The sequence below is a fragment of the Malaya genurostris genome, chromosome 3 (assembly GCF_030247185.1).
Source record: "Malaya genurostris strain Urasoe2022 chromosome 3, Malgen_1.1, whole genome shotgun sequence".
Lineage (NCBI taxonomy): Eukaryota > Metazoa > Arthropoda > Insecta > Diptera > Culicidae > Malaya > Malaya genurostris.
This window is the reverse complement of record NC_080572.1, coordinates 267,348,485-267,372,411: the sequence shown is the minus strand read 5'-3', so window position 1 is coordinate 267,372,411 and position 23,927 is coordinate 267,348,485. Positions and strand designations below refer to the sequence as shown.

At 36.9% G+C, this 23,927-nt stretch overlaps 1 protein-coding gene across 7 annotated transcripts in view; it reads right to left on the bottom strand.

Moving 5' to 3' along the window:
• LOC131434996 (circadian locomoter output cycles protein kaput-like) overlaps positions 1–23,927 on the bottom strand; it is a 184,956-nt gene that overhangs the window by 66,343 nt on the left and 94,686 nt on the right. For 3 of the 7 annotated variants that reach the window (XM_058602414.1, XM_058602415.1, XM_058602413.1), the window contains exon 2: positions 22,753–23,426. The exons of 3 other annotated variants lie outside the window; for them this stretch is intronic. In XM_058602414.1, coding sequence (XP_058458397.1) covers positions 22,753–23,156 — 404 coding nt within the window. In that variant the 5' untranslated portion in view covers positions 23,157–23,426. Of the gene's footprint in view, positions 1–22,752; positions 23,440–23,927 lie in introns of all 7 variants that reach the window. One more of the 7 variants, XM_058602417.1, reaches the window with a different exon arrangement.

The following is a 23,927-nucleotide window of genomic DNA, read 5'->3' as shown; positions in this document are numbered from 1 at the left end:
CTGTCGTTTTCAAACATTTTGTTCCCACACCCCTTTTTTACCCCGTTTCCCACAATATTTACTTCTTTTTTTCATTCTCTTCCGTAACATCACCATCACCGGAAGACCGCTCCAGTCAATGACCAGCATGCGGGCCACCCGCCGGGCCTTCGTAGCCTGGGGGTGTTTCCCGCGGACCCTCACGGACCGAAGAATGCGGCCAACATAGAAAATTACCATCGCCATCTGGAATCATCTCATCCTAAATTCAATTCACCGGCCACTACCGATCGCCAGATACTATATTACATAATGATACTACTCTAGTTTTAAGTTAGACGATAATTAAGATTAGTAAATACCCTTGGCATCTTAGAGCTTAAGCAGTGTGCCTTAATATTATATTATATTATTGAATAAAAAAAAAAAAAAAAAAGAATAAGATGAAGAAATTTTATCAGGTGTACAACTTTACTTACGCCGTTTTTTCCCAAATTGAAAGTTTTATTGCGAAAAAGTGCTTACAGATGTATTCAAAGTATTGTCCGTCGTTAGCGACAACTTTCTCCCATCTTTCCGGCAATGTTCGGATCCCGGCTCGAATAAAGGAGTCCTCTTTTGACGCTATCCATTTTTTCAACTCTCCGAACGATTGAAAATGTTTATCAGCCAGGCCGTGTGCCATCGAACGAAATAGGTGGAAGTCAGAAGGGGCGACATCTGGGGAATACGGCGGGTGGGGCAAGACATCCCATTTCAACGTTTCCAGGTACTTTTTGACCACGTTTGCGACGTGAGGCCAGCATCACCTGGCCTCACGGCCTGTTCATCACCGGTTACGATTCGATGTAAAAATCCCTTACGATTTTGTCTTTGAAGCTCACATACAAATAGACGGCGCTCGATGTCCCTCGGTTTCAACTCGTACGGCACCCAGTTTCCTTCTTTCTGAATCATGCCTAGGGCCTTGAGACGTTTTGAAATGGCTTGCTGACTCACTCCCAACGATTCGGCAAGCTCTTTTTGGGTTTGGCACGAATCTTCATCAAGCAATACTTCTAGTTGTTCATCTTTGAAGGTTTTTTCTCTTCCACCACCATGTTTCATCATTTTTAAAACGTTGAAACCACTCCCGACACGTTCTTTCACACAGAGCAGCATCACCGTAAGTTTCTGAGAGCATTCGATGCGCGTCAGCTGCCTTTTTTTCGAATTGTAACAGAAAAGTACAACTTCCCACAAATGGCGAGATTTCGGCACATAAACAGACATTTTCAAGCGTAAATAATACGAAAACAAGAACAACTGTCACTGAAACGGCTATGACAATTCGTTAGGCACTGTACACACTCACTTTAAAGGCATTATCATCTATGTAGACATTTTCGGAAAACGGCGGAAGCAAAGTTATGAATATGATATGATATGAATAACAATTCAAAAATCCATCGATTCGCATGGAATATCTGCTTGTTTTTGTATGTGTATAACCATATGTATTATCGAAATTTTTGGTTTTCAGCATGTGAGGAACATAAATTCTATTGGAATAAATTTGGACGTATCTACAATTCAACAACGTTTCGACTACTTAAATATAATAGTGTTCTTCAGGAAAAAACACGAAATTTAGAAATAGGATTATAGTTATTGAATGAGACATTTTGATAGAATGTTGCTTACAAATTATGTTTTTTACGATTAAAAAAAACATCCCTTCATTTCCAGAGCGAAATAGTAATTTAAATACATAACTTTGTAACATTTGGCTCAAGTGGCACGTTACCTAGTTATTTGAAGAGTTTTGGGGTTTACCACATTTAACAATTTCTACTTACAACGACTACAAACATCAGTGTTCGTAGATTTTTGATTGCGATTTTAGTGTACAGTAGCCGCCCAGTTTAAAGCATTCCAAATGTTACAACCTAATTAACGAAAAATATTTGTTCTATTTTTAGTATTATAACGTGAACACTGTTACTGTAATTGTTGCCAACTGAAGTCTTTTTTATGCGAGCAATACGAACCGTATAATTTCGAAAATTCGTTGAAAACCACAAACTCACACTGAAAAAACTACATCGAAAAAAAATTCTCCCGCTATTAGAAATCAAGATTTTTTTAAAATCAACAATGAAACTCCAAATGTGTCCAATTCGATTTTGGCGAAAGTATTCTTTTTCGAGTTAATAGCTTATCTCGAGGTTTCATGTTTTTTCTAGATATTCGGCAAAACAAAAAAAAAGTCATTTCAAAAACGTCATCTTACAACTCCAGTCTCATCAACACAAAAAATTTCTAATTCCAGAGTCAAATTTTCAGAAAATGTTTTTTAGAGATAGTACAAAATTTCGAAAATATATACAATACATTCGACATCTGCAGAAAAAAAAATATAATCTTCGGAAATTCGTATTAATAGTCGTAGAAAAAACTGCATAAAATAAGACTTCAGTGTATGTAAATTTAAATTTCTCCCCCAAAAGTAAAATGTGCTCTTATGAAGGAAGCTTTTTATCATTCTATTGGAGTGGGTTCGGATGTATTTTTCCGGCGCTTGTTACCAAGTTTTTCATTCTGTTTTTGAAAAAAAACTAATTAATCTAATTACCAGTAGTTGCCAGCAATTGGGAAGTTTTAATAATATGTACCTATTCCATCTTGCAGAAAATCAGAAAAGTTTACTGTACACTGTTTTATCGTAAATTCTGCTACCATAAGCATCCAAAATAAGAACCCTTGTTTAGCGAATCTGATGGGGTTTAAACTGAGGAGAAATGAATGATTACTCAATCCATTATTCGAGTTTTTGACCACCGGAAGCCAAAACGTTCATAATTACCAGATTGAGCGTCCTTCAAGTTCAAAAAGCGATTGTATCTAATTGAGAAAGAATTTTTTTCACCCATTATAATCCTATCCTAACTATTGACTGGTCGATCATGTGGCCGAACGTTGTCGTGTTGAAATTTTACTAGTCCCAGATTATTGTCGTCAAAAGGAGAAATAAATAAGCGCTTGCAAGTTCATATCTCATACCTCTCCATATATCGGTGTCGACTGAGTGCTATCGTTTTTTATATTAGTAGCAGAATTTGTATGTATATTATAATATATTTGATATTACGAGATTAATTGAAATTCCTTCAAATAGGATAAGTAGTTCGGTTGACCATTATATATCCCTGAAGCGTATATAATACTAATTTTATTCATATTTTTAGTCATTTATTCAAAACCGTTTATTGATTTATATGCTATGTTCAAAACTTAAAATTAGTAGATTATGAAGACCATTGGTAAGATATATGACACTGTAGTATTCTCTTATCATTTTTACGTTTCGTCTTAGACTCGTCAGTGCATAACAGTTTATGTTGAGCTGTTATGTCACCTGCAGTGCAAAATAAACCGCTAGGTAGATGTAAAGTCATTGCTATTTACAGTACACTCATACACTAAGGTCTTTTTTAGGCGATCTTTTTAGGCGAGTTTTTTAAGCGACTTTTTTATGCGAATTTTCAGAGTTATGTGGTTTTTTTTATCTGAAGTTATGCGTTTTTTATGCGAATTTTCAGACTTATGCGGTTTTTTATGCGGTACGTAAACTCGCATAAAAAAAGACTTCAGTGTACTTTGCACCGAAGTGCAAAGTCCTTCTTGACGTACCGAACGAACACAAGTTTCGGCTAATACTGTCCGATTCAGATGGTCATTTAGGAATTAACCTTTTTTAATTATAGCACATAACTATAGGACAAATAGAAAATTTTGTATAAAAATTAAACTAAATACCTACGTGTTGATTGCATGTTCTTATCTATGAATCAAAATACTCTTATAAATATTTGAGGTAAACATTGCATTGAGGCGGGGCTGGTCGCTGGAACGATGAACTCGGAACTAGATTTGCTCTGTATACGAAATCGGTCATCGGAGCTTGATTGAGCTAACACTTATCCGAGTCTGAGATTGAAGTTATTTGCATGTGTATTTTTTTCACTCGTAACGAAAACTTTTTTGTTTACATCTGTAAATCGCCTACCAACTCAGGGTACATTGCGAACATATCAGAAAAACCTGTTTTAATTCACCCCTTTTTAATTAACACTTCACGAGAAATCGATGCAAATTTCATATTGGATGTTTCGGATTATTATTTTCCGAACCGGAATCGGGTTTGGATTGTTTTCCGAACTGTCACAGTTGCGGTAAGTTTTTAGGAGCAGTAAATAGCCAGGCCTTCTAGTTCGAATAGTTTTGCAATCTGCTTTGAAAACTTCGTACTTTTTTGTGTTTGTGAAGGTTTTGTGAAGGTTAGACATATTTATCTTTTACTTTCCTAGAAGTCGGATCCGGATAAAATTCAACATCTTTCAATACAATAACAAGACAATTACTTGAATTAAAGTTCGACCGGTTCAGTCACGGTTAGCTTGTTTGGTTATAAGCTAATAAGAGCTTTCTTTACCGAGTGCATGAAATCGCACACAGTGTGCTGCGTTCGTAGAAGCGGTGTTGTGTTTTCTCTTTCCGTACCACCGCATGTACGTACCGGTGGATACTCATCGCCTTGTAATTCCGGATCTGGAAGTCGGATCCGGATGAAATTCTGGAGTTATGTATGAAATCATAAGACTATTCATTTGAAACTAAGTTTTTAAAAGCCATCGCTGAGAAAAGTGAGCTCGTTCCATTTTAGAGTTTGTGACCACTATTTCAACTGACAAAGCTTATCGATTGGAACTGATTTTAGTCCCCAGCAACCCCATTTTTTCGTATTTTGCATCACTGTTCTGTATAACTGCTTGAAATTTTCAACTTTTTTGATCCTGTCATTCCGGAACCGGACGTCAGATCCAGATGAAATTTAGAAGTTTTGTGTGGGACCGTTCATTTGAATCTGAGTTTGTAAAAATTTTACCCCATAATTCCAGAACCGGAAGTGCATATTCCACTACGACGCAATGAACAGTAGTTTTTCGCCCATGGAAACATTTGAGAGCATCGCATACGATAGATTATGCCAAATTTAACGCTTTCACAGTTTTTGAACTTGATTATGTTGGACGATCCTACGGACACTAAGAATCATTCCACAACTAGCTAGCGAGGCTAGTGCCCTATATGTACTCTGAACCATCGATTCGATCCGGGAGCAAATGAGCTCTGAGTACGATAAAAATTTACGACCTAGAAAATATACTTCCGTGTCAGTCTTAAAGTTTCGAGTAAAGCCTTGAACATAAGCAAATCCAAGCTAATCGTGACCTTCCGTAAATCGACAAACTATGCGTCAATTTAAATAACTCTCGAGCAAGTCACTTCTCACCTGAGAACTTATGTTCACAAATTGAAATAAATCATCGCATCCGGTTTCCCGAATGATTGGACCACTAAGAGACAAAAACTATTGTTCACTATTCGATTATTTGATTCTCGACGATAACTTTGCTTGCCCCGGATGACTCCAGCTCTGGCTCCAGATTAGTTCGTGAGCTGCCTGTCGGCACGAAGCGAACAGCCGAAACATTCATAACATCATCCACAGCAATATATCTCGGTGACTGGTCAATTCATTAGGCATGGTATTTAGGTTGAAGTAGCGTCGATGTGTTTTTGTTTGCCCCGGTTTGTTGTTTTTGCTCTTCCATTTCGTACCATCTACTATTCTTGTTTACTTCCTTGTGTTCGCGCTTAGCTTCTCCACCACCGAGCGTTTTTTTTTTTCTTTCTAGGCGATAGCCAGTCGACCCGAACCGCCGAAATCTCGTCACGTCATCGAGAGGCGGCAAATCGCGTGAAGATTTTCTCATGCTATGTGAACGCAGTAACGTTCGCTAGAAGCATTTCCAAGGTCATTCACCATTTTTAGCATGCTTATTCAGAGACTAGAAGCTTACCACATAGTTGCCGTGGGAAGTGTTGCCAGCGCGTTCTACTGGACAGAAATCATGTGCAAATCGTCAAGACATGGTTCACAGAATTTCACTCTAGCCGTGGACCGTTCTAATTAAAGTTTCCTACAGTTCTGATTCTTTCATTCTGACAACTCTTCCCAAAACCATATAGCGAGCCAAGAAGCACCTTCCACCTGAACCGGACGGGTCAATGCGTGTAATAATATTTGAAACTGACATCTCGTCTCGAATCGCCAACCAACTCAACCCAGACAGACTTGGGTGGGTGAGAGAGGGTGTTTTTTTTTTCTTCGTTCGAACCATTATCGCTCGTCTTCTACTTCGGCGTGTATTTATTTTTTTTAACATCGTTCGCGTCGAATTTTGCTAGATTGGTTCGAATTTATGAATAACATGGTAGCTCTTCCGTTCTCGCGTATTACGCTTCGAACTACTTTTTTTTCTTGGGATTTTGGTTGATCTCTACTCTGCACGTGTAGTTTTGCGAATGATTGATATCAAATGGAAGCTCGTTGAACTCCGTGGCCCAGGCTGTCTATCTGCGCATCTGGATTCTAATGCGGGTGAAATGATTTCGTGTGTGATTTTGAGGTGCTAATTTTGTACAGGTGAATTAAATGTAGGCTGTTTTGCAAGAGCAATCAACATAATGTTCAATAATGATGGTGTTATCCGTACCTTTTGAACGGAGATTGGTGAGAAGAATGAGCTGTTCGCATCTGGCACCACGGTAACATTCCTCACTGATTGATGAGTTTAACCTGAACACATGCTTACTGTATGTTAACTTCTATTTCGCTCCCCGTGCAAGAATTATCGATTGTCACCACTGATCCTAGAACGCCCCTGTCTAACGGAATGCGACGCACTGAGACCGACCGATGGATTTTACCGCTGAAAATAGATTGCATGAAACCGTTTTCATGGTCAAGATCTGTTCCGTCGGTATCGCCATGACGAGTTCCACGGCGGAAGCACCGAAGCATGACGCATTTGACAAAATTGATTCAAGCTTTGTTGCAATCAAACGACTTTCTTCTCGGTGAAAAACATCATTAACGGACATGATTATTTCCAAAAATGATTCTTTATGTGTACAAACAAGGTTTCAAATTGATTGCGGTGCGCCGTGAAAATTTCTCGCTTATAATTTTTGTCGTTTTTTGTATAAAATATTTAATACCTGATATTTACTGTGAGAACTGGTGGTAGTTTTATTAGTTCAATTTAAGGAGTTGTTTTCATTTTCTCCAAGTATGATCATTTACATATGAATATTTATTACGTGACAAGTAGGATAATTGTCAAGTCACCTCATTGTTTTGCTGATTACTCGGCATACAATAATCGGATTGCAATGTATTCAAATTCAATTACGCCGCGTTTAGCCAAAGAAGCCGTTTCACCGAAAGTTGTTTTGTTGAGAGTGTCATTTTGTCGAATTTAATATTATACGGAAAATATCGACCAGAGCATAGGTATCATTTAATGTTTTCCAGCATAATAATTGGACCGTTAATGCCTCGGTTTTAGCGACTGCTTGGATGAGGATGGTTGTTTTTCACTACCCAACTTTTCGACCATTGGTTTTAGTCTTTAGTAAATGGTCTAAAAATCACAGGCCTCAAAACTTCATCTTTGAAAGTGTCGTTATGAAGTGCACAGAAGACAGTTTCATTGATATCGTAGGAGCAGTTGAAGTTTTATCATACAAACGACCCATATCAGGAATTTAAACGAAGAACTTTAAGATATTTCATTTGATAATGATCAAAACGGGCACGGATATAACGTAATGGGTACGTCGATGCCATTCACGCAGTCCATCTGGATTCCATTCCCAAACCCAAATACGCAAATACGGTCAGAAAGTTTTTCTGGGCCGAGAGGCGAATGACGTTAAGATTAACACTTCCATTTAAAAGATTGACTTATTTGTATCTAGAGGAAAGATTTTTCAGACTATATTTCTTTGAGAATGTTTGGCGTGTTGAAAAAGAACTTTTTGTTTGTTGATTTTAATGATGAAACATGTTCATCACGATCATCCAGCACTGCATGATCGAGGCCATCTTCGACTGCGAAGTCTCTCGTGTGCACGAAACAAAAATACAAATTGTCCATTTGCAGATGGGAATTGAAACTTTCTCTACGGCATTATCGAACAGAACTTGTTTGTGTGAACACGTTTTCTTAATGAGACCACACGTAAGTATCTAAAACACTACAAGGATCAGCCCCATGGGGTTGTTCGAGACACTGATGTGGAACAAGGCAACCAAAATTTCTAATGATCAACATTTTCAATTAATCGTCACACTTTTGAATCCGCAAATGCACGAGAGTCTGCTTAGATTGATCTTTATTAGGAATCAACACCGAACACGCAAACCCAGAACAAAGACTCTATTTGTCGAGATTTGTATTTGTTTTGTAGCCGACGAAATTACATCAATAGCCCAAATGTATGCAATTCTATCTTTGTACATGCTTGCGATACGGATATCGATATTTAAGCTTCTCTTCGCCAAGCTTGTGTTCAAGTTTTGTAGGCAAGCAGTTATTTTTATAGCGTTTCTCTACCATTACTACCATTCTGCGATTTCAGTTGAAGCGATAAACTTTTTCTCATTATCAATCGAATTCATTTTATATCAATTAGAAACTAAACATATGCACTCAAAATTTACTCTGGGGTAGTTGTCAATTTCTCTGGCGGAACGACATAACATGGAATTTCATCCGATCTTGCATGACACAAGATCAAAGCATACCAAGCTTCAAATCGTTTTATGGCACTCTTTGTCTTGCTGTCTAGCAACAACCTACCTCTAGCATGCTACGCGTAGGACTGAAACGTTAGCTATAATTTTGCTTATATTTATAGCTTCGTGTGCTTCCAACAGCTTCGCTTTTGCATCGATTGACCAATCAGAGCGATGCTTTCCCTTTGAAATATCGCCTACTCCTTCAAAACCTTCAAAACCTACATGGCTATGAACATTCAAATCAATACGTAGAAATATTTCTAATCAAATGGTGACATAATATTAATAATTGATACAAAATTGACTGAACTGTAATTGTTAAAAACCTGACCACATTTCTACGAGTATTTTTCTTGAGTTTCTAATTTGTACCTCTATATAGAAAACAAAAATGTGTTCCACATTAATATATAGTTTGATCTACTCAAATCGATGCGTAGAAATATTTCCAAGCCGTAGGTTTAATAATATCCAAAATTGAATAGTTGCACTATTTACGTACCATTCAATTCCACTATTTTACTGTCACGTTATAACACTTTCACAAGTCACTACACTTTAATGAAGCCTAACAAACGTTACAATACAGATACGCGAATTTTGGAATGTTATTTATATCCTTCTTCAGTGTATCGGTTTTATAACTTATAACTTATAAAACCGATAGACTGAAGAAGGATGTAAATAACATTTTTTTCAGAGATTCCACTATGTCTCAACGTTTCATACATTTCTAAAACATTTGGCATCAAAAAAACTTTCTGCATTTTTGCGATTTTTAAAGCAGATTTTCGAAGCTACGCGGTTTTTTTACGCGAATTTTCCAAGTCACGTTTTTTTACGCAGATTTCCGAAGTTACGCGTTTGATTTACGCGAACTCCGAAGTTTTGAGGTTTTTTAGGCTGATTGTCGAAGTTACGCGAACATGGTATGCTTGGACTTACGTCATATGAAAGTTTCGCTGTTTTTCAAAAAGTGTAAAATTGTGTGCAAAATTTATTAAACTTATACTTAAGGATGCGAAAGTCTTATATTTTTTATCATCGAATCATGACTATTATTCATGCTTTTTGCCCCATTGAAAATTTCTCCTAAAAATATTGTCATTTGGGGGCTTAGTACCTCGTGGGTAGCCAGTTTGTGCAAAGTGCACATGACTTACTTCATGTTTTTACGTTTCGTCTGAGTCGAAGACGTAACCGATGAGTCGGAGACGAAACGTAAAAACATAAAACTATTGATTGTGGATCAAGGTACCAAAATGATCTGCTCTTTATTACAAGGTGACACAAAATTACGGGTCCATGAAAGTTTCGTAACCAGCAGCGTTGTCGATGTTTCTAGCGATTCCATCGGAAATGAATAGATTTTATATTTGGATCAAATTTCACTTAAGTATTTTTTTTTGTCCAACAAAAAAATTAGCCATCCAAATTTTAAAGAATGAATTCAATATCTAAAAGTTTTTATTCTACTTCGAGCAAAAAAAACCCTATTTTCCTAAGAAGCTTGTACCTTCCAAATGACGAAGTTTATTGCACTGTGGGTCAGGACGAACACATAAGAGACAAAAAAATTTAATATTTGCCAGAAAAAGGTGGCTTTCTGAAAATTGTTTAATATTTTTTATGAACTATGTTTGACCCGATTTTTCAACCGCAGACAATACTTTTAAACCAAAAGGTACATAACTAAATTTTGCAAAATCTTACAATTTACAGCGTTTTGAAAATAAAGTTTACCGAAAATTTCCTCAGTTCAGATGTTTTCAAATGGCTTTCGATTCTCGTTAACCTAGAAGTAAAATCTTCTGGGAAAATAGATAAAATTTCAGTTTGATTTTTTTTTGAATAAGTTACTGTAAAAAAAGGCGGGTGGGTAATGTCAGAGACATAACTGGATGTCGTGAATACGAAAAAAAACTGGCGTGCTTCCTTCACACTTCCGAATGCCAGTTATTTGATCGATTGTGTGAATTGTGCAAGCTTTCCCTTTTTTTAATTATAATAATGATAATAATAATAATAATAATAATAATAATAATAATAATAATAATAATAATAATAATAATAATAATAATAATAATAATAATAATAATAATAATAATCATAATAATAATAATAATAATAATAATAATAATAATAACAATAAAAATAATAATAATAATAATTATAATTATAATAATTTATTTATAGCAGGGAACGTGGTTTTCGCACGGACTTTATTTCTTTACGTGTGTACGCGATCGAGATTAACTGTACAATGAATCCCTATGACTTTCACGTAGGCACCACTTCCTGGGTACAGTGTTGCTAGGAAGAGCAGTTTTTCATACACGCTGATTGCAAACAGGTACATCCTACACGCTAATCCTAACTTCATAAGTTTGGTATTAAATATGATATACTTTACATCGGAACTATACATTATACTACATATTATTTTTACTTCATAATTAGTATTGAAAGATCTGTCACGAATTCGAAAAATAGGAAAATCAACAATGATAATAACAATAATATCTCATGATTGTTAGTATTATTATCATTTCATTATTATAATAACTTTTTTGAGAAACAAATAACATCAGAAGTATGTTCAAGAAAAGTGAACAAACCGTTATAATCAATAACTATATTAAAAAGTATGCCAGATAGGATAAAAAAAATTAGCACAAACATGTCGGCTTACAATCAAAACCGGATCTTGAATCCCGCTCTCTCCAAACACTTTTTTAAACAAATGTGGATTTTCAGCCGTTTATAAGAAATTCTTTCCTTTCGCAACATTTGAATCTGTTTTTTTCAGAAGATAAAAAGTACACATTCATCTGTACAGGTGGCAACCCTGTTTCGCACGGCATATTTCCAAACGATACCCATACTAGTATAAAGAGATGTTTATTTTAATTCTTTATGATGATCTGAAGCACTGAAATGTGCTTTGAATTGTCACGACCCAGCGTGAAGTCTTAGATGTTGCTCCCTCAAAACTAACTCAGCAGCACTCCCATTACTACTGATGACTTCAGCTGACAGACTTCTGGTGTAGTAACGCTGTGTGCTCAGCCCGATGTTAATCTCGTGTCTGTATTGTTTCTGTAACCGTTGCTCACAAAATGATACAAAAAGGTTCATATCGCATATTTTGCTGAAATTGGTCAAATTAGACAGGTTTTTCAATAGTGTACTATTGAAAAACTTCAATATTGTTGCAATACACGTTCAAATTGAAAAATTTCGATTCTATTGGTAGTTAGATTATATAAATCCTTCCACAGATCACTGAGCTATGCACTTTCAAAATACGAGAAAGGCAAACACGCGTCATGTGTTTTCCGCTTTGATACTCGTTGATACCAAACATTTCAGAAAAGTTTAATTTTGAATTATTTATGATTATGTCGCACAACTGAAAATATTATCATAAATTGATGACCATATTTCCGATGACATGTAGCAAAAATTATGCTGATACGTTAGATACAACAAGAGATATTCAAGATTAAAAACTTATCACTCTCTTAAATGGTAAATTTTGAAAAGACGCCTCATAGTAAAGTAAGTCGTATTCACGACAAAATTGCAGCAAATTTCATCAATGTAGCACACTATTTATATTGAATTTTTTTGCAGTGAATGGAGCAGAAAATTTTTAGAAAATAACCTATATTTCGGAAATTTGAAGTATTACTTCTTCATTCACAGTGCAATAAACTTCGTCGGTTGCTTGCTACATCACACAAAAAATTAAAATATATATTTTTTTAGAAAATTGACTTTAGGTAATAATGCAAAAGGCTGGTGGGTTCACTTCCAAAATTGTAACGGTGCATCTACACTAAAGTACGACTTATTGAAGACAAACATATTCTATAAAACGATTAAATAACACGAAATAATTAATTTTCGTACTCACGTCCTTCAGTTATGTCTGTGACATTACCGACTCACCTTTTTTAAACAAATTTGGATTTTAAGCGGTGTTAAGAGATTCTTTCCTTCCGCCACATTTCAATCTGTACTTTTCAGAAGAAATAAAATAACAGATCAATCTGCATATGTGGCACGGTATATCTCGAAACGACACTCATACTAGTATTAAGATGTGTTCTACATCAATACTTTCATTTTCGCATAGCGTTATCCGTCGTAATTTAATGTGTTAGTGACGACTTTAAACTTTTTCAACTTCCATTTCGATGAATCTTATGCTTTTGGTAGGAAATGGAGAAAATTCAATTAATTCTAAATGATGATCTGTGGAACTGAAAAGTGCCTTGAATTGTCACGACCACCGGGATCTGAATTTGGCTCTTGGCGTGTACACTCGTCTGAAATTTGACTCGGAATTCATTGTGATTTCCAATTGGAAGAAGAAACAATCAGTAGGTGCATTTGGAACTCACAATGAATTCCAACTCAAATTCCGGGCAACTTAACTGAGCAGCGCTCCCCTGACGACTGACGACTTCCACTGGCAGGTCTTTGGTGTGGTTTTGCTGTGGCCCGGCTGCAACCGTTCTTCGGCTGTTCGGCGCTCGCTTCATTACAAAAGCGTGAGGTCTTCGATGTTGCTCTCCCGCATGCCTTGCTTCGACAACCGTTACTCAGAAAATGTTGGGAAAAAGTGGAATTTTCATCTTTGATACCGATGCAGTTGTACAGCAGCAGATATTTTGTTCTCTCAAAACGCGTTCTGATTGGTTGGTGCTGACATAGGTCAAATCAGGCAGGATTTTCAATGGTGCACTATTGAAACACTTCAATGTTGTTGTTGCAACGTTTAAGTTGAAAATTTTTGAATCTTTTGTTAGTTAGTTTATATAAACCCTTCAGCAGATCACTGAGCTATGAGCTTTCGAAATGCGGGTAAATTTTGAAATCACAGCACTCGCAAAATTTTACTACATTTTATTTAAACTTACTAGAAAGATGCCAGTTTGTTTAAGTATCGGAGAATTATATTTTATTCCACAATTGTACTGAGATTAGACAATGAATTCATAGAATAATTTTCACAAACAACAATCAACTATTCTGGAGAGAAGCGGCACATTAGGGAACATTACAATAGCTTCTGATTGGTAACTGCACTTCTATTTTTTCGCCCGGGCAAAAAAGATAGCAAATAAACTAGATGTCTCATTATAGCGACATACTCTACACAATGTAACGGATACGACGGAGAGGAAAAAAACTATCTGATCCGTTTGTGTCGAGAAATTGGTTCCGAAAGTTCACACATCAATAACAACAGCGACTCGTCCGTGCAGGTCGATATAATGGCCAGGTAAGTAGCGATTGATCGGTTTTGTCACGCTCAACTAACGGCTTCTTCGATGGGATACCATCCGGAACTGATCACACTTTGCCCATGCCAACAAAGGGAAGCCGGTTGGTACCGCTCTGATGAGATGACTCTGTGCAAGTGACATTGAGTGAGATTGCATTCCAAGGAACAAATGTGTTTTGCGGTGACGACGTTCTTTTTACATTTATTGGAATTCGAGTGACACCCAGCAGACCGGTTCCAAGCGTAGATCCGGATGTATATTTTGTTGCCTTCAGTGAAGCATTTGAAAAACGTTTTTTTTTTAATTTGATTCAAGCATTCGGAGAAAAATGGAAGCGTGCCAGATATTTTCACATTTTCTTTGAAGGGTGCGATACTATGAGAGCCTATAGAAAATAGTACACGAACTAGCTCCAGCCTGGGCACAGATCTATCAAAATCTCATAACGAAAATTAAAAAAATTGCGCTTCGCTCACGGTTAGAAATAGTATTGACAATAATGCATTGTCTTAGTACTTTTATTTTATGAAGATGAAAGCAAATTTCGGAAACACATTCTCAGTTTTAATGGAGCTGCTAAAAACCCATTATCCTAATTTTTTCACTTTCAAAACATTCAAGGAAGCATGTTGCATAATTGATTTGTTTCAGAAAAAAAACACACCACAATGAAACAGTAATACAGTGATGTGTTAATTTATCCACTAATACAACTTCAAATGACCTACGATACCTACACTTTACAAAACAAAAAAAACTCGTCTAACTAACTTTTGCAGAGTCGGTGACTTTTCGTTAGGCAAGTCTCACACGCTTCATATGAATTCTCTTAAAGTTAGATCTGTACTAGGGAGAAAAAAAAACACAAAAGTCACCCGGTCACAATCCACAAACATGCAACGCCACTCATCTACAATGGAGTCTCTAATAGTGTCGGTCTATTCGGAAACTCAAATCCCAAGTGGAAATGCATAAACTGGAACTTTACTGTATCGCCGGACCCCGCTGCGTTCGTTCGCCACAGGGCTGCTGAACAGGGAGGATGCACTGGGCAAATATGCATACAAATAAAGGCGTCAATCAACAGCCGGTAGCAATATCATATAGTGTTTTCTATTTACGTGCAACTTTGTTGCGAACTAGCTCTAAGTCAACTGGTCCCATTGCCATTGAGTTGTAGGGTGTCTGTTCCGATAAAGTTGGCAGTATATGAATGTGATGATGCAAGGATAACTTTTAGATCGAGTACATTTCGCTGCTTGTTATTGGGAAGACACTGGTTTTCTCTTTTTTATGAGCTAGTAAAGTCCTTACAATGACAGAACTTCTCGTAAACATTAAATGCGATTAATTAGTTGTAACACTTATTGTTGATTGTTCGAATAATCAGTTTTTAGTGTTGTATCAATAATTATGGAACAAACCCAAACCCGACCCGTACCCGAATTTTCTAAATTTGATCAGTACATAACGAGGAAAACAGAATCGGAAAATGACATGCGCATACAATCATGCAATGAAAACTACGAAAAAGCTACCTCAGAGACGTGACTCGAACCCGTAGCTAGCTCCTATCCGTTGAAATCCGTTTTTCCAATTAAACTACCCTGCATGTAGAACACATGAATATTCAGTCGAATTGAACAGAAGAACCGAGCATGTTCAGCTGTGCTCAGGCGTCACGCAGTTCAATTAGAGTTTTATCTCTCTTTGTCTCCGCTGCGACACACATCAGCTGATATTATCTCGTGGATCATTTCGCTGGTGTATCACACAAAAACAAAATCTCAAATCAGCGTCTGACGGCAGAGCGGCATCCGACGGCAAGCTGGCGATGCGACGTATAGTGATTCCTGACGTAGGGGTTGCCATATAGATAAAACTATAATTGGACTGCGTGGCATCTGATCACAGCTGAAATTAAATTGGCAGTAGCATTTTCGTGGTTTTCATTTCATAATTGTACCTACATGTCATTTTTCTAATCTGTTAAAACTAACATAAGGCGCCTCTACGTCTCAATAAAACTAAACCAAATCATTGAAAATCGACAAGAATCTGAAAAAATGTTCTTTGCTAAACCCGAATCCAATCCGTACCTGATCAAAATGAAATCTTTACCCCTACCGAACCCGAACCGGATTCTTTTTTCCCTCGAATACACAACCACATGAGAGCCCCTGCGGGTTTGTTTTGGGGTCAAATACCCAAAGCCTTATTATATTTTCAGATGAATTCTTGAAAATCTTCACCCGTACTCGATTCGAACTCGCAATTTTTTTATATTCGAACCTGATCCGAATCCTTCTGATTAATATTTGTGTCGGATTTCGGGCTCAAATTTTCTAAACCGATCATCTTTATATGCAAATTCTTAAGCTCGTACCCGATCCATACTCGATTGAGAATAAAAATCTTCAACCTTAACCGAGAATTTGTTTCCAATCCCGAATCTTCTGAATTTGTTTTCGGTTCGGATTCAAAAACCCGAAACCTAACTATCTACGTATGCAAATTCTTAAGCCCGAACCCGAACCGTATTCGTTTAGATATAAAAATCTTTGCTCGTACGCGATTCTTTTTTCTATACCCGAACCCGGCCCGTACAGGATTAAGGTCTGAAGCCAGTGTGTTTTAGGGTGTTTTAGAGGGCTATTTTCAGGCTTCAAATCTGATTTTCTCAGAAACATATAAAATAATAACGAATATAAAAAAACTCAACTAACAATCTCTTAGAAAATTAGACACTGACTGACTGAGAAACTGACAATCTCTTAGAAAATTAGATTGTTCTGTGATAATTTCAGAATAATTCATTGACCTTAGCGGTCGCGAAAGTCTTTTTTCTGAAGGAAGAATTGCATAGCTTAACAAGTTGAAAGTTGCCAACTTTCAACTTGTTCATTGAATATCTCGCCTTCAAAGGCATGCATCAAAAATCTATCCTAGAGTTTAGATAATTTAATTTAGATGTGACTAGTGCATAAAAACATATATGTTGCCGCGATGAAAATGAAGTGAATGTTATTTTTGTGAAGGTAAGTCGATTTTTATGCACGCGCCATTTTTTCTGCTCCAGTTTCCTGGAAACGTAACGAAAAATGAGAACGAAAAAAATCGGCTCAGCAAGGCTGCCAAACAAGTGGTAGCTTTATTGGATGCAGACACATTTTATCCAAACTTGTTACCGAAAATATCGAAACTTTTTTGGTCATCCGGCCCATCGAGAGACATTTTGCACATATGCGAGAGAGCATGGAGATAAATGTGATACGCAGAGCGAGACACGTGGTTATACGCGAACTACTGGCCTCAGCTCTTGAAAATAGAAATCGTTACCCGTAACCAACTCGAACACGCAACAGTTTTTTTCCCTGAACCCGAATCCGTCCATTTTTATATGAGAATTCTTGAACCCGAGGATGACCTGTATCCGTTTAAAAATAAAGGTCTTGACCCGTACCCGATCCGAACCCGAGAACATGTGGAAACCATGTCCTAGAAGCAATCATATTGCCTTCTTGTGTAGCCTCATATTGCAAATTACACTTTCAACTCAGTCATCGACCCTCTTTTTTTAATGTATTAGTTATTGCAATATGAGTCAAATTTAAATTGTTACGATTTAAGTTGGGTGTTCAGTCACAAGTGGAAACTTTTCAGCCCTATTATATACATGATTTGGTTATTACCATTAAAAATTTTGCTTTCGCAATTCTGTGATCTTTGTAGGGAAAATTGTAAACCTTGTAAAACTAACATAAACTAATACAGAGAGTGAATCGATTCATTTAAAGATTGCATAAATTTTTGTCAGTATTTGCTTATAATATTATGTGACATTACATCTAATGGTTCTATGTTTGTGAGCCTTTGTAACTCATTCGTACTAAACCAGAGGGGACGCTTCAGAATCATTTTCTTTTATTCTGCAACCTTTGAAACATTGACTTGACCAAATTGGTACTGCATTTGTTTATAAATTTATAATTGGTTCTTTAGACAGAACTAAAAATTTCTGTTTATAAGAGGATATAAACATTTAATATATTTATTACACTTTGCCTGGATTCCTTCAATGTGATTCTTAAAAGTGAAAACGATGAAATACGATGAAAATAATTCGAAATACGATGAAAATGATTCGGAAATGTTTAACTTAAACATGTATTGCAACTTCGTTTCAGTATTTCAATAGCAAACCGTTGAAAATCACAATCACAACATGTCAAATGATGTCATCATCTTGAATCTTCAAACAAGTCCGACAATTTTAATCGGTGCTTTACACCTCGCATTTCACTCAGTAGCAGTTCTGCTTCGGTTGGTAAAGGGAGGCTTCGCGTCACGTATGGAAAAATGCCCCACCGTTCAGCACAGTATGAACTTTCGCACAAAACAGAATCTATAAATATAGGCTCTGTCACATTTTTTTTGCTCAGTCAACATCTGCCTTCACGCAGAGTGGATGGGGAAAATATACACTTTGTTATCCACTCAGTATCGAACCGACTGGCACTCGCTATGTTTCGATAATGCCGTAGAGAAGGTTGCTTGTGCGTTTTTATTGTCATCGGGATCGGTCGTGTCTAGTACACAGGTTACTTTTATGAACTTCATGCTATTATCAACATCATGCATATCTCGAGTTGTACTAAACGTAGAAAAAGAAATATAATCAGCAATGTGTGATTAAATTTTCAACAGCGTGAGATAAACATAATTAACTCAAAAACTAAGTTTTCTCAAATTTTTTCGAAACAATGAGAAAAACACATCACACTTCACACTTGCTTGCATTTCCCGTACCCGAGCCGACACGTTTGAAGTAGTCAGGCACATATCAGTCCGGATGTCCTACTAGACGAGTGAAAAAGGTAATCTTTGATAAAAAAATTTTATTTTTTAGTACGTTAAACGACACTGGACGTCGTGGTCATCAGTAGCAACAAACCTCCTTCATGGCGTTCTACCTCAAGCTGTCATTCGCATTTCGGATGTCGTGGTGAGCAGACACCTTCAATCAGCAGCAGCCGAATTTTGGATAAAACTCTAGAACTGAATTCAAAAGCTGAGTTCAGAACCTGTATTCTGGTCCGCCTGAATCCTAAACTTGATTTCAGGTTCGGAATTCAGTTCCAGATTAACAGATTCGGAATCATAAACTATGACTCTGGAATTGAATCCTAATTCCTAATTCTGGAGCTGGTTTCGGGATTCGTATCCAGAATTCTGATTCAGGATTACAACCTCAGAACTCACTAACAAAATTCATGACATGGATTTTCGATCTGGATTCTAGAACTAAATTTTAGATCTGAACTCTGAAGCCGATTTTTAGAATTGACTTCTTAACCAGAAATTAATTAATGTATTATGTTTCAGAACTTAATTTCTAAAATTAGTTTCAGAATTTATTTTCTGAATTCAGAACCTTCGTTCTAGAACCGAATTCGAAACAAAAATTCTGAAAATGAGTTTAGTTCCATAGTTCTAGAACTAAAATTATGACATGATTTCTTGATCATGTAATGTAAGTTCTTTACGTAAGAACCAATAAAATAATACAATAAAAGGCTGATTTTTGCAATCTTATTTTGGAATAACTTTGCATCAAACGCCAAATTTGTTTTCAAAACAGCATGGCTCATTTAAGCGTTAAATTTCATTCATATTTGAACCAGTGGTGTTTCGTGACAGAATTCACGGGATGATATCAAATAAAACAGTTCGTTGTAGGTGAAAAATAAAAATTGAGAAATGGTTGTTCGCTTGTGTTTTAGAATACAACGAAATAACAAAATACTTTTATTTTTCATTACACGTTTTCGTATCATCATTATACTAGAAGAATTCGGCGCTCTGCACGTCGAGCAAGCCTGTCAATAACTTCATCAATAAAACCGCTTCGACGTTGCAACTGAGACAGCAATTTGTTTTCAACTACCATAAGCATAAGCTATTGAAAACTCTCCTGAACGTGTGCAAGTTCTCACAGTGACGTGACAGAGAGAGTAACATATCTCAGAGCTAAATTAAATAATTTATTCTCTTCTTGAATCTGTGCAATAACTCATTAAAGCTGTCATTTTAAATTCTGTGCTTCAACTTGAAAAATCTGTTTGTCATCTGTGATGCATATTTCCATTTTAAACCTGAGAAAATCTTTGTGAAACGTTCTAAAACTCTGGAAGTTTCCGAAATATTTTTGAAAGTTTGAAATCTTTAAAATTTGAAAAAATCAGTTATCTGTGACGCAGAATCTGTTTAGCGAAATAGATGAAAAAATCTGTAGTTTTATAGAAAAATCTGTGAATATGGCACTGTAACTCATGTGCACGAAAAAGACACTAAACCAGCGATAAGAGAAACTTGAAATTTCAAGTTGGATGTATAAGGATATTATGGAGCTAACGTTCCTTCAGATGACCAAAATACTACACAGATAAAAATATGTTGTGATTTTACATTTATTTTCATGCACATATTTGGAGCAGGCAATTTAATGAAAATTTACATTACAAACCGAAGCGGTTTGTAAATATACAGTCTTGTTCAATGAAAAACTAAATGAATTTTAATGTAATTTTAAATCAAACATGGTTTTAAATCAGATTTTCGTTTCAACAGATGTCTATTTCATAGTACTATCGGTTTACATGTCGTGTAAGTTTCATCTTTTCTTTCTGTGTATCGATAACTTAACGTCTGAATAGTGGTTTATGTTGAATCGCTAATTGGCGTAATAGTTTAGCAACAACTGTTATGCGCTGATGAGTCAAAGACGAAACCAGGAAAAACGTGATAGTGGTAGAGAAGTGTTTTTTTTTATTCAATAATATAGTATAATTTTTTAGGCACAGTAGTGAAATGGTGTTAGGTGGCAATAAAGTGGATGAATTTGTAAAACTAGTAACGTATGATAAGGATGTTGTTCGCGAGGTGGAAAAACGAGTTGCAAACGAAGGCGAAAGTCGCGTTGTGCAAGTACAGTTACTCTATATAGCCTTGAAGTCTGGAAGTTTGAGGAAACTGATCGGAGAGCATGCGAACAATTCTCGATGGTAAATAAGAAATATGCATCTGGAGGTGTCACGTGGATCAAGAGTTGTACTACATGGAATGAAAAGTTCCGAACCTGTCACAGAAAAGACGTGAATAGTTTCGAAACGTGTATATTTTTGTTGAGAACAAGCCTCTAGATGGTCCAGTACCAAATTTCATGACAATCTATCCACTAGTGTTTGAATAACATCTAATCGTGTTGGACTAATTCTATTTTTCATTAAGCCATGGAAAAAGACGAGTTTGGTGTCCTGATAAAACATAAACAATGAAATTGAATGATTTGCGGTATGGATTGGTTCACCATTCACAGTATTCTCCTGACCTGGCCCCCAGCGACTATTATTTATTTGCGAACCTGAAAAGATTTCACCACGGAAAGAAATTTTCGTCGAGTGCTGGAGTCATTGCAGAAACGCAAGCCTATTTTGAAGGCCATGACAAGTTTTTTTTATTTTTCCAAGGCATCACAATGTTGGAAGACCGATGGGTCAATTGTATCGCTCTAGATGGAGATTATACTGAAGAATAAAAGTTTTCACAGTAAAAAATCGACCTTTTCTTCGTTAGGCCTGGGATTTCTCATTTCATGTAGTACACATTATATAAAGAGAACAATATTGATCTGGTTCTACCTACAATATTAGAAAAACAGCCTTGTTTGATAACCGCAAAAGCATTTTTCGCCACTACTGCTGGATGAATCTAAAAAAAAACAGTTTATTTGTAATAATATATCAAACAAACTACTATAACACTTGAATTTCAGCTCAACGACAGCGAAGAAAACTGATTTGGCGTTTCGAAGCTTTCATAAGATTATAAGTTGCCCCTCAAGCGGATAAAACACGGCAGGCTATGCTGGACTTGACACATGACACGAATGCCGGAAGTGGTAAAGATTTCTTTATTCGGCGAGTAGACCCTTCACAACGAATTGTAGCCCATCAAGTATCAAGTAAGAAGGTCGCAATCACTGCGAAGAGGCCTCACATTATAACAAAACGATTTTAGTTCCTACAAAACAATACTCCATATTCCAATTGCTTTCCCATCCACCTTATTCGCTCGATTTAGCTTCCTTGGATTATTGACTACTTCCAAACTTCATAAGAAGATCATTGATAACGAAGCAGTATTATTGCAGTCATTTCACCTTGAATGCAATTCGAATGAGCAAAACTCCGGGGCATCGGAATTTTCCTGACCGAAAAGTTTTTAACTGTAGCCGCAAAATTCGAACTATTCATCCACCCTACCTTGCGTTTACCAGCTAATCGGTTTAATTAGGCGATGGGTCAGCGCAATGAGCTGATGAGTGCTACTAGTGAGTTTGTTTGGTACATCCGAAGACACATTGGAAGTCGTCAATCATTAGGGCGGGCAGCTTTCAGACTATATGTGCAAGCAAAACACATTCAGGGGAGTAAATTGGCAATTCGAAATTTAATAATTAAATTACAAAAAAAATTATGGCAGGATTGTTTCAGCCAACTTCGGTTCAGTATAAATTCGCATCACAATTCATATTTCAGCAAAGATAGAGATATTGTCCAATTAACGGAGGATGAGTGCGGTTTCAATCGGCCGTTTGTTCCAGTTCGTTAGTGTTAACTGCTAAAATATGCATACTGTTTTGCTATCTTCACAACGATTCCGCTGAAACAATTCCAGAAACTTTGGCAACCGAATTCCAACGTTAGCTCATAAATAGTTTACCTGTTGAAGTTGTACATATTGTACATGTGCTCCGGCGGTATCGGATATGCCCGGGGTGGTCTACCGTACCAGGACAGCGGATAACCATAGTTTAAGCTGGCGGAACCGAGATTTCCGGCTGGGGCCATCGAATGATTAGCGGGAAAATTAAACCGGCTGTCGGTTCCATACTGCGACGGAGAGTAATTATATGACGTATTCCCTGCGTCTCCAACGGCGGATGGCGGATAGCAATCGACCGCCGAGGAATTGTATCTGCCGTCCTGGTGATGCCGGAAACCCCCGGCAGAACCACTTGGATAGTTGAGGTAACCGTCGTCCAAGTAATCGTGCCGCGTTCCATGGTAGTACCGCGAGGAATAGGCAGCCCCGTCATTCGGGGGATATCCGGGCGAAACGCTCATTTCGGCAGCCGCTGAGTTGGACTGCTCAGTGCATTGTTTACTGTCGCACAACTTGCCTGGAGGATCCAGCTTGACCTCTGTTTGACCATCACCAACTACCGACTCATGTCATACGGGAGCCGGACGGCTGCATAACACAACTTTTTCTTTATTGCACTATCCGACACTTTTCGATACTACAAAGTAATATTTGAGCAATCTTTTCTTTTTTTCTGCTTCCAATCACTTGAAACACTGCACCTGATTCTCCAATTACTCACTCATTGCACACTGTAAGGATAAACTCAATTTGGTTTCACATTTGGCAATCGATAAATGCGATCAGATTTCGAGGTGGATTATAAAAGTGCTGAATCGAACTGGTCGACTGGTTTGAACCCATGCGAGAAAAAAAAACATCGGCTTCTACTGTTACTGCTTTGCTGCATGTGTTTTATGAAAATGTTCTCCGGTTTTGAGTAATTGCACAAAATGAAAATTCCTGATCGTACTTGACACAAAAACTATTTTGTATAAAGTAGTTATTCAGGGGTTTTAATACCGTGTGGGTGAAAATCAGTTTATAAAAAAGTGTTTATACTTAGGGGTGCCCGATCAAATAATTTACCTGAAACATGGCTGAAAATACCAAATCAATCTAATGAACCCTTTATGCGATGAAGGTTTTTTTTTAATTTTCAATGAATTTTTGCTTCGGCTCCTCACAAATGTGAAGCTAAAATTGAAATGGGAAACGGATGATGCAATTTGTCCTTTTTGGTCATGACCAAT